General features: G+C 32.6%; 1 protein-coding gene across 12 annotated transcripts in view; it reads left to right on the top strand.

Moving 5' to 3' along the window:
* SCLT1 (sodium channel and clathrin linker 1) overlaps positions 1-14,733 on the top strand; it is a 168,631-nt gene that overhangs the window by 3,873 nt on the left and 150,025 nt on the right. For 7 of the 12 annotated variants that reach the window (XR_004313715.1, XR_004313714.1, XR_004313717.1 and 4 more), the window contains exon 1: positions 7,805-7,906. Coding sequence is in view for 4 of the 12 variants with exons in the window: in XM_006180187.3 (XP_006180249.2) it covers positions 7,805-7,906 (102 nt within the window). In the remaining 8 variants the exon portion in view is untranslated. Of the gene's footprint in view, positions 1-7,804; positions 7,907-13,082; positions 13,330-14,733 lie in introns of those variants that run through there. The other 5 variants (XM_032463381.1, XM_032463384.1, XM_032463375.1 and 2 more) reach the window with 3 other exon arrangements.

Genomic DNA, 14,733 nt, shown 5'->3' with positions numbered 1-14,733 from the left:
AGACACTTGCATGAAAGAAAACTTATAAGCCTGTTTCACTTATGCACATAGAAACTAAAATCTTAAATAAAATATTAATAAGTTGAATCCAGCAATGAATATAAATTGTGTATAGATACCTATATAAACATACAGTCATCTTCATATTGGGTTCATCCTAGCAACGAAAGGGTAGTTATAAAATTATTAGAAAATTAAATACATAAGAGAAGACCTAGATTAATGGAGAAACATCAAATTTATGAATTTGAGCGCTCAATATAGTAGACATAAATGTGTCAGTTATCTCATAAATTAATGAGTAGATTGAATGCAATGCCAAACCTAGTTTTGACAACATGGTTCTAAAATCTATGTGGAAGAGCTAAGAATAACCAAAAGGGTTTTAAAGAACATCAAGATGGGAAATTTTATTTTACTATTAAGACTTATTATAAACATACAATTTTTAAATCAATATTATATTGGCAGTTAAATATATAGATCAGTTAGCACAGAAACAAACACACGTATCCACGAACATCTGAAAGAACAAACAACACAAATCTAGACTGTTCAGCAAATGATGCTAGGATAATTGGCTTTCCAAATGAGATAGTAAAAATAATAAAGATATCTTTCTGACATCTTTCTCACGCCATATAGAAAAATCATCTCCAGGTTGATTGAAGGAATAAATTCTCTTAAACTTACAGAAAAAAATTTAACAGGGTGTCTTTATGATCTCAGGATAGAAGATTTCTTCAATAAACATTTTTGACTGAAAGGAAAATATGTATGAATAGATTACACTAGAAATAAAAACTTGGATATCACAACATCATCAATATAATGACTAGCCCATCCACAGAAAGGGAGAATATATTTACAGTAAACATGACCAAGAGTTGATTACCATCCAGAATTTAAAGAGATCTTTCACAAACAAAAACACATTCATACTAATAGAAAAATGGTTTTTTTACAAAAAAAAAATAAAACCTGGAGAGGCCATTTACAAAAAATAAAATCCTGGAGAGCTACTAAAAATATGAAAAGGTGTCAATCTCATCAGTAATTCAGAAAACGCAAATTAAACAATGAGATAAGTGCTTGTTGAATAAAGGAAATACTAGATTTAAATTACAGTAAAACTCTGCTGATTAAAGTCAGTGTATGAAGATTTTGTTTTCTTCATTAATGCACAATTGACTTCTTAACCTTGTTTAATTACTGAGAACTCAGATTTAGTATTTCTTCTTATTTGAAAAATGTATCAGAAAAAGTAGTAGTTTGTATTGGAATTATTATATCCCTGACCATATCTCCAGTCTCCTTTTGAGACTGAAGAGTAATAAGCAGAAACTAGATCCTAATTTTAGAGCTGTGTCGAGCAACTTTCTTAAAAGTTCTGAGGATAACAAAAAAGGATAATTCCTTTTAAACTCAATAAAAAGTTAAAAATTATTTAAATTATTTTTATAATTACTTATTCCTTTATCAGACTCACGTGTATCTGTCATATTTCTCCACTAAATTATGTGTGCTTTCAAGGAAGAAACTTATCTGAAGGTAACAATGTAGAATATGTACACTATCTGTGTGTACGTGATATATGTTTGTTTATTGATATATATAGTTAATGTATTTGTGCATATATATGTATATTTGCTTATATATAACATATGCAGAAAAGTAGAGAAAACAAATATAAAACTAATAGAATTGTTACAAATCTCAAAACTCTTAACCACAACCCAGATCAAAAAATAAAATGTTGCTAAGACCTTAGAAGCCCTCTTGTAATCATAACCTCTCCCCCATCTCCCAAGATACTCAAAGATAACCAGTATTTTTAATTTTACCCTGTGATTTAGTTTTGCCTCTGTTTGAAATTTATATAAATGGAATCATAAACAGAATCATAAATTGTGTATCCTTCCATGTTTGGCTTCTTTCATTCAGTATTACGTTTTTGAGATTTATTCATATTCTTGCTTGTAGATGTAATATGCTCATTTTCATTGCTGTAGAATAATCAGTTTATAAATTTATCACTTTTATCCATTTTTCTTTTGATATTTTCAGTTGTTTCCAGTTTGGGGGGCCATTGAAAATAGTGTTTTTATCAATATATTTTGTCATGTCCTTTAGAGCTCAAGTGCCCACATTTTGGTTGGGTATATTCCTAGGAATTATGTGTTTGTTTAATCTTAAAGTTGTACTAATTTACACTCTGACTAGCAGTGTATGGGAGCTTTCTTTATTCCATGTTGTCAACATTTGTTTTTTAATCTTAGCTCTTTATTATAATTTTAGTTTGTATTTTCCTGATATCTGAGGTTGAGCAGCTTTTCTATGTTTATTGACCACCTGAGTAAACTTTTTGTGAAGTACTCATTCAAGTCTTGCTTTTAGGAGTGTCTGCCTTCTAATTGATAAACGTTCTTTGTATATTCTAGAAATAAGCCCTTTGTCAGTTATATGTGTTAGAAATATCTTCTCCATGTTTGTAGCTAGCATTTTTACTCTCTTAACAGTCTCTTTTTTGATGATCAGAAGTTCTTAATTTTAATGTGGTCCAGTTTATCATATTTTTCTTTTATGGTTAGTGCTTTTTGTGTTTTGATTTAAAAATACCTTTTTCTCCTGTAAGGCTATAAAGATACTCTCTGTTCTCATCTAGAATGTATTGTTTTGGCATCCACAGTTAGATTGCCAATTCACATAGAATTGATTTTTATGGATGATGTTTTGTTCTTTTCCGTGAGGATATCCAGTTGACCCAGAACCACTTACAAAAAGTCCTTCCCCCCTCACAGCTCTGGAGTGCCCCTTTGATCACAATATATATATGTATTTTCCTGGATTCTGGATTCTCTTCAATTGGTCAGTTTTGTTCATCCTTATATGACTATCACCCAATCTAAATGACTATAGCTTTAAAATAAATCTTGGTATCTTGTTGAACAAGTCTTCCCCTCTGTTCTTCTTTGGCAAATGTATTAGCTATTCTCATTACATTTCCGCCATATTTCATTTTATTTTTTATTTTTATTTTTTGAGTAGGGTATCTCATTGGTATTTTAATTTACTTCTCCATAATGCACAATGCATATCCTTTTCCAGTAATTCCCCAATGTTGATCAATTTATACATACTTAGTTCACATTTATGTATAATTTTCAGTAAGGTAATACTCATGTTGACCTATTTGTTTTAATTTGGGTTTGTTTTCTTATTGTGGAGATTTTCTAGTTCTTAGAGTATTTTGCATGCAAATCTTTCTTCATTTATGTGTTTTGAAGGCATATTCTCCTAGTTAGGGGCTTGTCTTACCATTCTTTGAACATTGTCTTTCACAGAGTGGACATTTTAAATTTAATAAAGTACATGTTATCAATGTTTTTCTTTCCTGGATTGTGCTTTTTGTGTTGTGTGTGAAAACTAATTATCAAACTATAACTCACGTAGATTTTCGCCTACTGTCATTTTTGTAGTCTTTTTTTTTTTTATATTTAAGACAATGATTAATTGTCTTAAATATAAAATGAATGAATGATTTTGAGTGAACTGATGTCTAAGGGGCAGAGTTTTTGTCTTTATTTATTTCCTTATGGTCATCCGTTTGTAGCATCATCATTTGTTGAAGATGACTAAAGACTAAAAGTTGATCTTTTCTGTGTTGATGTTCCTTTATTCCTTTGACCAAGGTCAAGTTGTCTGTATTTGCATAGATCTGTTAGTAGAGTCTCTATTGTGTTCCATTTATCTGTTATTTGTCTGTTTGTTTAACATTCTGTTCTCTCTTGATTATTTTAGGTTTATAGTAAATCTTGAAATTGGAAAATGTGAGTTCATTAACTTCTTCATCGGTGTTGTCTAGACTACTCAATGCCGTGTTTAAACAAGTTTGTTGATATCTACAAAATGGCTTGCTGAGATTTTTTTATTGGGCTTGCACTGGATCTGTAAATCATTTTAAGAAGCATTGATTCTATTCTTATCTTGTGGTTGGCTTTATTCCTTTGATAACTATGTAAGTTTAAAAAGCTAAAGCTCGGAACTGTTCTTAGAAACAATGAACAGTACATATATGTAAATTTAAAAAAAAGAAATATCCAGAAAAAAAGAAGCATTGACATCTTAATAATATTGTGGCTTTTGATCATGAGCAAGGAATATATCTCAATTGGTTTTTCTTTCATTGCTTTCAAGAAGGTTTCATGTCTTTTTTTCTTTTTAAAAAAACTTTATTCTAAGTTTATTTTTTTAAAAAGATCCAGTTCATCCATCTCCCTGCCCCCACCCTCCACTTCTTACCCCAACCAATCTGTTTTCTGAATTGATGAGCTTGGTTCCTTCATTCCCTTTCCTTCCTTTTACTCTTTCCCTTCCCTTCTCTTCCCTTCCCCTCCCTTTCTTTCTTTTCTTTTTTTCTTTTTTTTTTTTTTAACATGTGGAATCATGTAAGAGAAATCATGTCTTTCTGTTACTTATTTCATTTAGCTAATGCTCTTGAGGTCCATCCATATTGTCACAGGTGGCAAATTATTTTTTATGGCTGAGTAATATTCCATTGTATACATACCATAGTTTCTTTATCCATTCATCCAACAATGGACCCTTAGGTTGTTTCCATATCTTGGCTGTTGTAAATAATGATGCAGTGAACATGGGGGTGCATATATCTTTTCAAGTTAGTGTTTTCATTTTCTTTGGGTAAATACTCAAAAGTGGAATTGCTGGGTCATATGGTGGTTCTATTTTTAATTTTTTGAGGACCTACATACTGTTTTTCATAGTAGTTGCATCAGTTTACATTCCTACCAACAGTATACATTTCCATGTCCTCACCAACACTTGTTATTTCTTGTCTTTTTGATAATAGCCATTCTAACAGGAATAAGGTGATATCTTATTGTGGTTTTGATTTACATTTTCCTGATAATTAATGATGTTAAGTATCTTTTCATGTGTCTGTTGGCCATCTGCATGTCTTTGGAAAAATGTCTATTCAGATAATCTGTCCATTTTTTAATTGGATTGTTTGTTTTAGCTACTGAGTTGTATGAGTTTTTTGTATTTTGGATATTAGCCCCTTATCAAGTACATTATTTGCAATTATTTTCAGTTGGCTGTCTTTTCATTTTATTGATGGTTTTCTTGGCTGTGCAGTTTTTTCCTCTTTAAGAAGTTCCGAGGTACTACATTTTCACTATCATTCAGTTCAAAATACTTTCAGATTTGTTTTGCAATTCCTCCTGAGACCAGTGAGTTATTGAAAAGAAATTTCTTAACTTCATAATGTATGGAGATCTTTATTTTTTAATTTCTTGATTCTAGCCAAATTGCACTATTATCAGGTAATACACTGTCTTTGGCTTTGTAGGGGAAGAAAAATAATTTTCCTCTACCCTCCTAGGTTCTTACCTGAACCTCCCCTCTCTCCCCCATAAAAGACAGATGAACAGGAGAAAAAACAAGTTTAGTAACATGTATACATTCTGTATGCATTAGAGAGGTCCAGGAAACCTGAGAAAAACTCTTTCCTTGGCTGAAGATTACAATCTTAAATAACATCTTCAGCTAAAGACAAAAGAAGATGTTAGTGGGGAAAGAGTAGGCAGTTATGAGAAGTTACCAGGAAAAGACCAGTAAATGAGGGTGAGGTTGTTATGCAGATTTAAGTTGTTGCCTTCCCTATTGTTAGAGTCCTCTTTCTCTTTCTGGTATAGAAAGGGAAATATAAATGGAGTTTTCTCTCATAAATGTTAAAGTATTTACAAAAGGATAATTTCTCAGTTTTCAGAGTTTTTCCTATGTCTGCTATTTCTTAAAAATAATGAGCCTAAAATAATACTTATGCTAAAGAGGCATATTTTAGAGTGGTGTATTCTTCTCCTATGGAGTTACAGTCGTTTGACAGTTATTGAGACTTACTCTTTTGTCAGCAAATTATGAGTTTTAAATGTTCATGTGATCTTGAAAGAATGAATTTTGTACTGTCGATTGAAAAAAATGTACTGCCTAAAATTTGAGACTTACGTTTTATTCAGCAGACATACTGAGGACTTAACCTGGGAGACAGCCTCTCAGATAGCTCTGAGGGATTGTTCTGACGAGGTAAGGGAGGAGCCAGGATATATAGGAGTTTTTCCAACCAAGTCCAGGTAGTTGGAACATCAAAAGATTACTATTAATTAAAGAAGAACCAGACATCTCAAGTTAATGAATTTTGCACTCTTTTATGAATGGGAAGATGCAAAAGTCTGGACTCATTGAAATCATTCCTTTGATATGCACCTTAACTATCTACGGCCAGTATCCTGCTTTTCTCCATCCTGAATTTCCTCAGGGTGCACAGTTGGGGATGACTGCAGTGGCTGATGGCCCCCACATCTTTTGTTTACTGATTTGCAGGGGACATTGTTCATTCATAGTATATTTGTTGGCTGCTGTGTTCTATTGTATGTTTCTTTTCTTGATGCAAATAAAAATATCACCTTGCACTTACTGAGAGCTCTGGCCTTTTCTGGACCTTCTTTTCCATTGTCTCTTGCCCATCCCTGCTTAATTTGGATACTTTGTTCTGCAGTTTCTCTGTAGTGTGGAGGTTTGTCCTGGAAGAGAATTTCAGCAGATTTTAATTTCTGAAGATGTATAGTTACAGCCTTATCTTTCCAACTCTTTTCACTTCTAGTAGCAGGGACGAGAAAAATAAATGTGGAGAATATTTTTTGCCTTCCAGTAACCTGAAGATCAAGCCAAGAAAGACTGAGAATTAAAATTTATAGGGTCAGAAAAATTAGTTCTTGCAGCTCTTTTTTTCCTGCTGTTAGTAGTTGGCCTAGGTGCGTAGAATGACCTATTCTTTTTTTTTTTTTAACATTTTTATTGAATTATAGTCATTTTACAATGTGTCAAATTCCACTGTAGAGCACAATTTTTCAGTTATACATGAACATACATATATTCATTGTCACATTTTTTTTCTCTGTGAGCTACCGCAAGATCTTGTGTATATTTCCCTGTGCTATACAGTATAATCCTGTTTATCTATTCTGCATATGCCTGTCAATATCTACAAATTTTGAACTCCCAGTCTGTCCCTTCCCACCCTCCTACCCCTTGGCAACCACAAGTTTGTATTCTATGTGTATGAGTCTGTTTCTGTTCTGTATTTGTGTTCTTTTTTTTTTTTTTTTTTTTAGATTCCACATATGAGCGAACTCATGTGGTATTTTTTCTTTCTCTTTCTGGCTTACTTCACTTAGAATGACATTCTCAAGCGACATCCATGTTGCTGCAAAAGGCATTATGTTGTCTTTTTTATGGCTGAGTAGTATTCCATTGTATAAATATACCACATCTTCTTTATCCAGTCATCTGTTGATGGACATTTAGGCTGTTTCCATGTCTTGGCTATTGCAAATAGTGCTGCTATGAACATTGGGGTGCAGGTGTCTTTTTGAAGTAGGGTTCCTTCTGGATATATGCCCAGGAGCAGGATCCCTGGGTCATATGGTAATTCTATTCCTAGTCTTTTGAGGAATCTCCATACTGTTCTTCACAGTGGCTGCACCAAAGTACATTCCCACCAGCAGAGTAGGAGGGTTCCCTTTCTCCACAGCCTCTCCAGCATTTGTAATTTGTGGACTTTTGAATGATGGTCATAGAATAGCCTATTCTTAAATTTTAAAATGGTGTGTGAAAACTGAGGATTCATTTTATTTTGAATAGCAGTGAAGACTAGCAGTTTTGTATTACATATATCAAATAATATCTATGTTATTTCTATTTTTTAAAAATTGAGTATTGCCTAATGAACTACAAATTGGTTTTTCTTTTTGTTTCAGATCAAAGATTAAATGACATTCTTAGGCAATATCAAATGGAAAATTTTTTCAAATATTCATCAGTACAGGTATGTAAATTAAATTGAGGTCTAATAAACTAAGTTAAAATTTGATTGCAAATAATCTATGAATGAGTGCAAAATGAATTCTATTTAAGATTATTCCATGTGATGTTGAAAGTTTGTTTAATGCTTTGCTTCTTACAAGGAAGACTACTTGTGTTTTTGCTTAATGAATATAAATTCCTTGACCGTAGAAATTGCCTTTCTTCCCCCCAGAGTTGAAGCTTATGTATTATCTATGGTGTTCACATGTTAGAATTCTAAAATGAGAATTGATTAGACTTTTGAAACATCCTAAAATTGTTTTTCAGAATATAGCCAGTTGGAAATGTGAACTCTCTGAATTCTCATAAATTATGACAAGCATAAACTAACCCAGTAAATAATATATGACATTGTTTTATTATATCTTTCCTTGGGTGTATGTTTTTGTTTAAATAATGTGTTAAAAATTTTTTTTTGACCAATAAGGTATATGTACTGGTGGACGTAGAGTTAGAGAATATTAAAAGAAAAATAGCTGCTGGATTAGTGGTAGTTCTTTACTGAAACAGCAAAGAAGTGCTTTGCTTTTGGCATAAATGAATTTTGTAAATTAAACTGAAATTGCTGTTGAGATATTAAAAAGAAGTTGTTTTTAAGATACTAGGTGTTAGAGAATCTTCATAATCCAACAGTCGCTAACTTTTGCTCAGATTCTTAGATTCTTTTGCTTCTGCTTAATGTCATATAGAACATGCCTGAAGGGAGGATTCAGACAAAAGATAAAATCACTGAGATAAAATCACACAATGTGAGAGTTGTGGGTTAAGTTTTATTTGGGGTAGAATGAGGACTATAGCCCTGAAGACAGCATCTCAGGTAGCTCTGAGGAACTGCTCCAAAGAGGCAGGGGGGAACTCACTATTATAATATGAAGGTGGCTTATATGCAGTCAAGCACACATTTAGGCAGAGGCTTGCTGCTAGTCACAAGGAACAGATGTCACCAATAATGATTTTAGTGCATATGAGGCGATGCAAGAATTTGGGCTCAAAATCTTCTCCTGAAAATATCTACCTATCTGAAGGCCTGTTCTGCCAGTTTTCCCAGAGCATAGAGTGCCACATTCCTGATCTCCACCCTGCACTCCTTTCAGGGAGTGTTGGAGGTCAGTGTCTGTAGCAGCTCGTGACTTCATCCAAGCAGAGGCAGGTGGCAAGTGCCAATTTTTAGTTGGCAAGATTGATTTTAAAACCTGAGAAGACCTCTAGACATGGTATTGCATCATATCTACTGGAATCTATGGCTGATTTGTTTATGAAAGATGGTTTTAACAGATAAAATAATGACTCTAGGTGGCCCTTTAGATGCACTTGAATTGTGTATCGTGATTATAATTAATTAAAACCTGATAGTAACATAGCAAGCAACAGGTTTTCCCTTACATAATAGAGTACTTTTTAGTGAAATTGTAGACTTAATTCTCTGAAGGTACACCTTCTTATTTTACATACACTGTTTTTGTCATCATATGATCAAATCTTGATTTCTATTTCTTATTTTTAGTGTTAGTATGTTGTTACTGCCTAAGATTCCTCTGTAGTCTACCATCTCTTCAGAACATGTTGCTGTCTCAAGACTCCAATCCCCATGGGTCTTGCCTTTCACTGCACAGTTTGCAATAGTGAGAGGGGAGGTCATATGAGAGCATGAAAGGGAGTTTAATCTGCTTTCTAGCAGAAAGGTCCACATCCTTGGCCACATGTAGTGCATTCTTGGGGTTTTTTTCACCCCAGAAACATTATTCTGGTTTCTGATAAAATGCTCAGGGGGATTTCTTTTTTTGTTTTATTTTTGTTTTCTGTTTGTTTTGTAGTAAAGAATGACATAGAAGTAGGAGGAACCCTTTATCAAAGAGAAAATGGGACCCAGGAGCACTGGCTCAGATCTCTTGTCACTGTAGCTTTAGTCATTGCTACTAGCAACAGAAATTCTTTAAAAATTTGCTTGCCTTTTTTGTTCAGCTGCATTTTCCAAGTTTCTAGAAAAGTTCTTGTTAGATACAATAAATATTTAATAAATACTTGTTGACTTAATGAAACAACTATATCCTTCCTCTTCTTCGCTCTTACCTACTTATCTTCTTGCATCATTTGAGCTCCATGTGCCAAATACATTGAAAGTGGAGACGTCAAGAGTCATGATCACTTGGGAAATACAAATAGTTCATGCTTTTTAGTTCTATTTTTAGGGATAAAATTCCAATGAAGTGTCCCTTCTTTCTCACACTAGGTACCATAAAATTTCCAGGACTTGTGTTAAATGGACGTATTTTATGAAACCTTTTTCTAATATTGAAAAAACAAAGCTTCAGAGTTTGATATTTATTTCTTATATTTTAAGCTGGAACTTCAAACATGGTTTTCTATAGAAACTACTGTAAGTGATAGTTAAAATTCTTAAGTACTTTTACTACATACTGATTATTTCAACTTCTTTTGGATCAAAGTATAAGTTTTATGAATTACCTTAAGGTATTTTGTATAGTATTCTTGGGGAAATGATACATTTATAGTAACTAATGATGTATAAATTCTTTGGATTTAAACTGAAAGTTGGACTCTTCCAATGTGTTGAGTAGCTTGTATATTTAATGTATTTGGTTCACAATACTTTCATAATTTATTCATCTTTTAAAAAATATTTTCCCTTCTTTTAATTGTATGTAACCTTATAAAGATATTTTAAATAGCAACTAGTTTCTTGAGTGATCCCTTCAAGTTATTTTCAAATTTAGTTGTCTTTCTTTGATTATTTTGTGTTTTTTATATAAATAAAGTGTTTCAAGTAACATTGCTCTCTGAGAGTGTAGTAGTGGGCACTGGATGACAAATATTCAAAGATAAGTAAAATATTTTATTCAAGAAAGTGAATGGGAAATACTCCTCTTCTCCCATTTTTTTTCCCAATTTTTTATTCCCCATTGAATCCCTGCCTTTTCTCACAAGCAAGCTAATTGAATCTTCTTTGCAGTCTATACCATGCTAGTACATTTGTGTACTGAGGGGTGGGATTCGTGTTTTTGTTCTCTTTGTACTTGCTGGAGGGACCGGGTGGAATATTAAAAATAAGTTTATTTTCTCTAAAAGCTCTCCTAAAAATATCTTCCTCTTCTAGGTTGGGACTTTTTCTACTTTTTACCCCTTGAACTCAAAATTAAAGTTAAAAAAAAAATTGAGAGGTAGTCTGCTGGGAAAGAAAGGAAACACATAAACTGGAAAGAAGAGGAAAGAATAAATAAATAAAAAAGCATGATGTCAGGAGGTACGAGTTGGTTGTAGAGGAAAGACAGTCATAGTGCAAATTTACTTACCGATTCACTAATATAATAAACATTAATATATTAATTCAACAAATTTTGAGTATATTCCTTTGCTAAGTAAGCTCTGGGGACAGAGCTATGAATAAGATAAGAAAAAAGATCCTTCTTCAGTGGAAGAGATATGAATAAATGAATGAATGAATGATTGAATGAAAACTGTAATATCCTGTGAACATAATAAACAGGGTGCTGAGATAGAGATTAATGTGTATGTAGTGTGGTGATGGCTGGGGCCCATTTTTGGTAGAAAGGTCAGAGAAGGCTTGTCTAAGGCAGTAACATTTAAGTTGGCACTCAAAGTGAAGAACAAGCCAAAGAATGGACCAAAAAGAGACAGAGGTGGGAAGAAATTTGGCATGTCTTGTATAAGGTATAAGAGCTGGTTCCAACTGTAATCAAATAATAGTTATTTGAAATTTACATAAAAAAAGAGGAGCTACTTCTGTTGATCATGAGTTTAAAAATATAAGACTTGTCAGGTAAAATATAACAAACCGTTTTTACTACATAAGTCAGATTATTAGCTTTCTAGACCATTGCTATCCAGTAGAACTTCCTGTGATCATAGAAATGTTGTATAATTCTGTACTGTTTGGTATGGTAGCCAGTATCACATGGAGCTTTTGAATACTTGAAATTAGGCTTACAGAGCTGCCAGGTCTTTAATTTTCACTTAAAAAATGAAATTTAAATTTCAATAGACTACTGTGGCTTATGACTATTGTGTTGGACAGTGTAGTTCTAGACTCTCCATATGATGCCATGTGATGAAGTACTCGGGTAATAACCTTGAAGTGTTGATTTTGCATCATTCCATCATAAGGATAGGTAATCAATGATTTAGTACTTTAAGGAGTCTGAATGTAAAAGTTTCTCAATTTCCCATGTTGTACATCAACCTTTATTTATAAGTGATGAAAATCTGTTTCCTCATGATATGAATGAGAAAGACTTAAGGGTTTGCTGCAACCCTCTAAAATGTACAAGACCACCTTCACAAAATGTTAGTCTACCTGTACTTTATTTTCTTCTGAAGGATAGAGGTAAGGATGCCACTTACTTATTTGATAGCCAGTGATACTGATTGAAGTCAGGGATACAAAATTAAACATACTGAATTATAATTACAATACTTAGAACATATGTAGTTTTGTTAATTAGAGGAAGAAAAGTGTCCAAAAAGTTTGTTTCCCTGACTACAATCCTGTATTACTGACATTCTTTGTGTGATATACCATCACTATCATCTTAAGAAGTCATCTTGGGATCAAAATAGATAGAAATTAATGTTACAGTATCCATTATTCAAGATTTAAGATTTATAAAATTCTTTAGTTTGTATAGTTTGTTTAAATTTTGTTTGAGAATATAAGAAGTCTTATAAATGCTTTTATAGTCAATTTCAATCTTATTTTTCTAACCTGATTTTTTTCCCTCTAGGTCTCCACTTTCTAAGTAATGCAGTCTCTTATTCCAGAAATTTTTCTAGCAAGTTGAAAGGGATTGCTGAATCTGTATTTTTATTTTCAGATGTTTTTCTTATGTTTTGATTTATTACGTTTATTTTTGGAATCTTAATAACTTCTATAATTACTTTGGATTATTGGGTCATTTACTCTTGTATTTGTATTTCCTTAGCAACTGTTGTTAGAAAATAGTTTTGGAACAGTGTCTTCACAGAATTCAGCTTAAGCAGTATATTGAGCACCATCTTTATGTAAGGCACTATGCCAGGGGCTTTAGTGATAGAAAGGTATGTAAAATAAAATTACTGTTTCATAGGAACCTAGAGACTAATGAAAATATGGTATGAGAAATATTAAATAATTAGGTTAGAGGTATATTATTTGAAACTTGAGAACCTTAAAACCAAATATGGATATCAAGGAAGAAAAAGAGATCATATGCAGCTGGAGAGATCTGGGAAAGTTCCCTAAAGGGTGTAGCATATCTGATGGACACTGAAGAGTAGGTAGGATTTCAAAAGAATTTCACTGGGGGCCAAAAGAAGGGGTGGTGGAGAGCACTGCAGATGGACCCACTGGCTTGATGAGAAGCCAAGGAGGTGAGAAAATAAGTTATATTTAGGGATTAAAACATACTTCAGTTTGTGTAATCTGTTTGGTATATGTGAGGGAAGTAATTGAAAGTAACATTAGGGAAGTTAGGTTGTTTCCACATTGTAGAGAACCTTGAATGGTTAAGTTGAATAGTTTGGATTTAATTTAATATGCACTAGATAATTACTTGATATTTTTTAGAAGAATGGTTTTCTGAATTACCTGGAACAGATTTATTTATCACTAATATATTGTGCATCTGTTGTAAGTAAGGCATTGTGTTAAACTATGATAACATAATAGTTCAGGCATGATGCTGTCTATAAGATAGATGAAAGTGGAGAGAAACGTGATAAGAATAACAATTAGGAAACTTAAAATTGATGGGTGGGAAGTAAGGGTTTGAATTATTTTGCAAAATGTCATCCATCTCCAACTATCAGTCATAACATTGATAGCTGATTTTGATTTTATAAAAAATTCTAAGAAATTTGGGAAATAATACTTTTAAAGTTTAAACTATAATTAACTTTGAACTGCAAGAGTTGTCTTAGGTGCAAGCTTTTTTTCAGTAAATATAGTACCTGTATTTTCAGTTTACAGATCTTTAAATTAACTAAGTGTATGGAAAGCTTTTCGTTAGCTTAGATATCACAATATGTAGAATCAAAAGAACTAAAGTTTGAGTCCTAATTCTATCCAGATTATTTCAGCTTCCTACCCTTGAGTATTTGTCAATTCCTTTGTTTTTGAGGCAGAGATACCAGTGTGTGGATTTTTGACTGCTAGTCATCACCTCTAACCCCTGAGTTGTTCAAGGGTCAACTGTATTTAGTTATATCCAGAAGCTTTTAAACCAGTTTTGGAACAATTTAAAGTTAAAATAGGACTTGAGTCTTAATTAATTCTTTAAAAAATACAATAAATTTTTCATTGCTCTAGAACTGAGCAAACCACTCCCTGAGTTAATTACATAGACTACTGGATGCATTTACTCTTTAACTCATCAATTTCTTTCTGGAAGGTTACCTTTCTTTTAGTCTAATTCCTTTTGTAGTTCTTCTGGAGTGATGTGAACACATCTATGGAGGTTTTGCTTTGAGAGAGTTAATCCTTCCCATGTTGGTTGAATTCTTATATAGCTTTGTTAGCCAATAGATTTTTTTACCCCCATATTCAGAAAAGAGAAATTAAAAAAATAAAGAGCTATGATTTACTAAAAGCTCTCCATGTTCGGGAATTATGCTAAATGCTTTAGATATATTATTCCCTATATTTAAAATGTATATATGTTGAACATACATCAAAGTATAGAGGATAGTAAAAACTAGTATCTGTATAGCCACCACCCAGTTTTGTTCACTCTTAACTTTTTGCCGTGTTTGTTCATTCTTTGACCTAATGGGATT

The sequence above is a fragment of the Camelus ferus genome, chromosome 2 (genome assembly GCF_009834535.1).
Source record: "Camelus ferus isolate YT-003-E chromosome 2, BCGSAC_Cfer_1.0, whole genome shotgun sequence".
Lineage (NCBI taxonomy): Eukaryota > Metazoa > Chordata > Mammalia > Artiodactyla > Camelidae > Camelus > Camelus ferus.
This window is presented reverse-complemented; position numbering and strand designations above follow the sequence as displayed.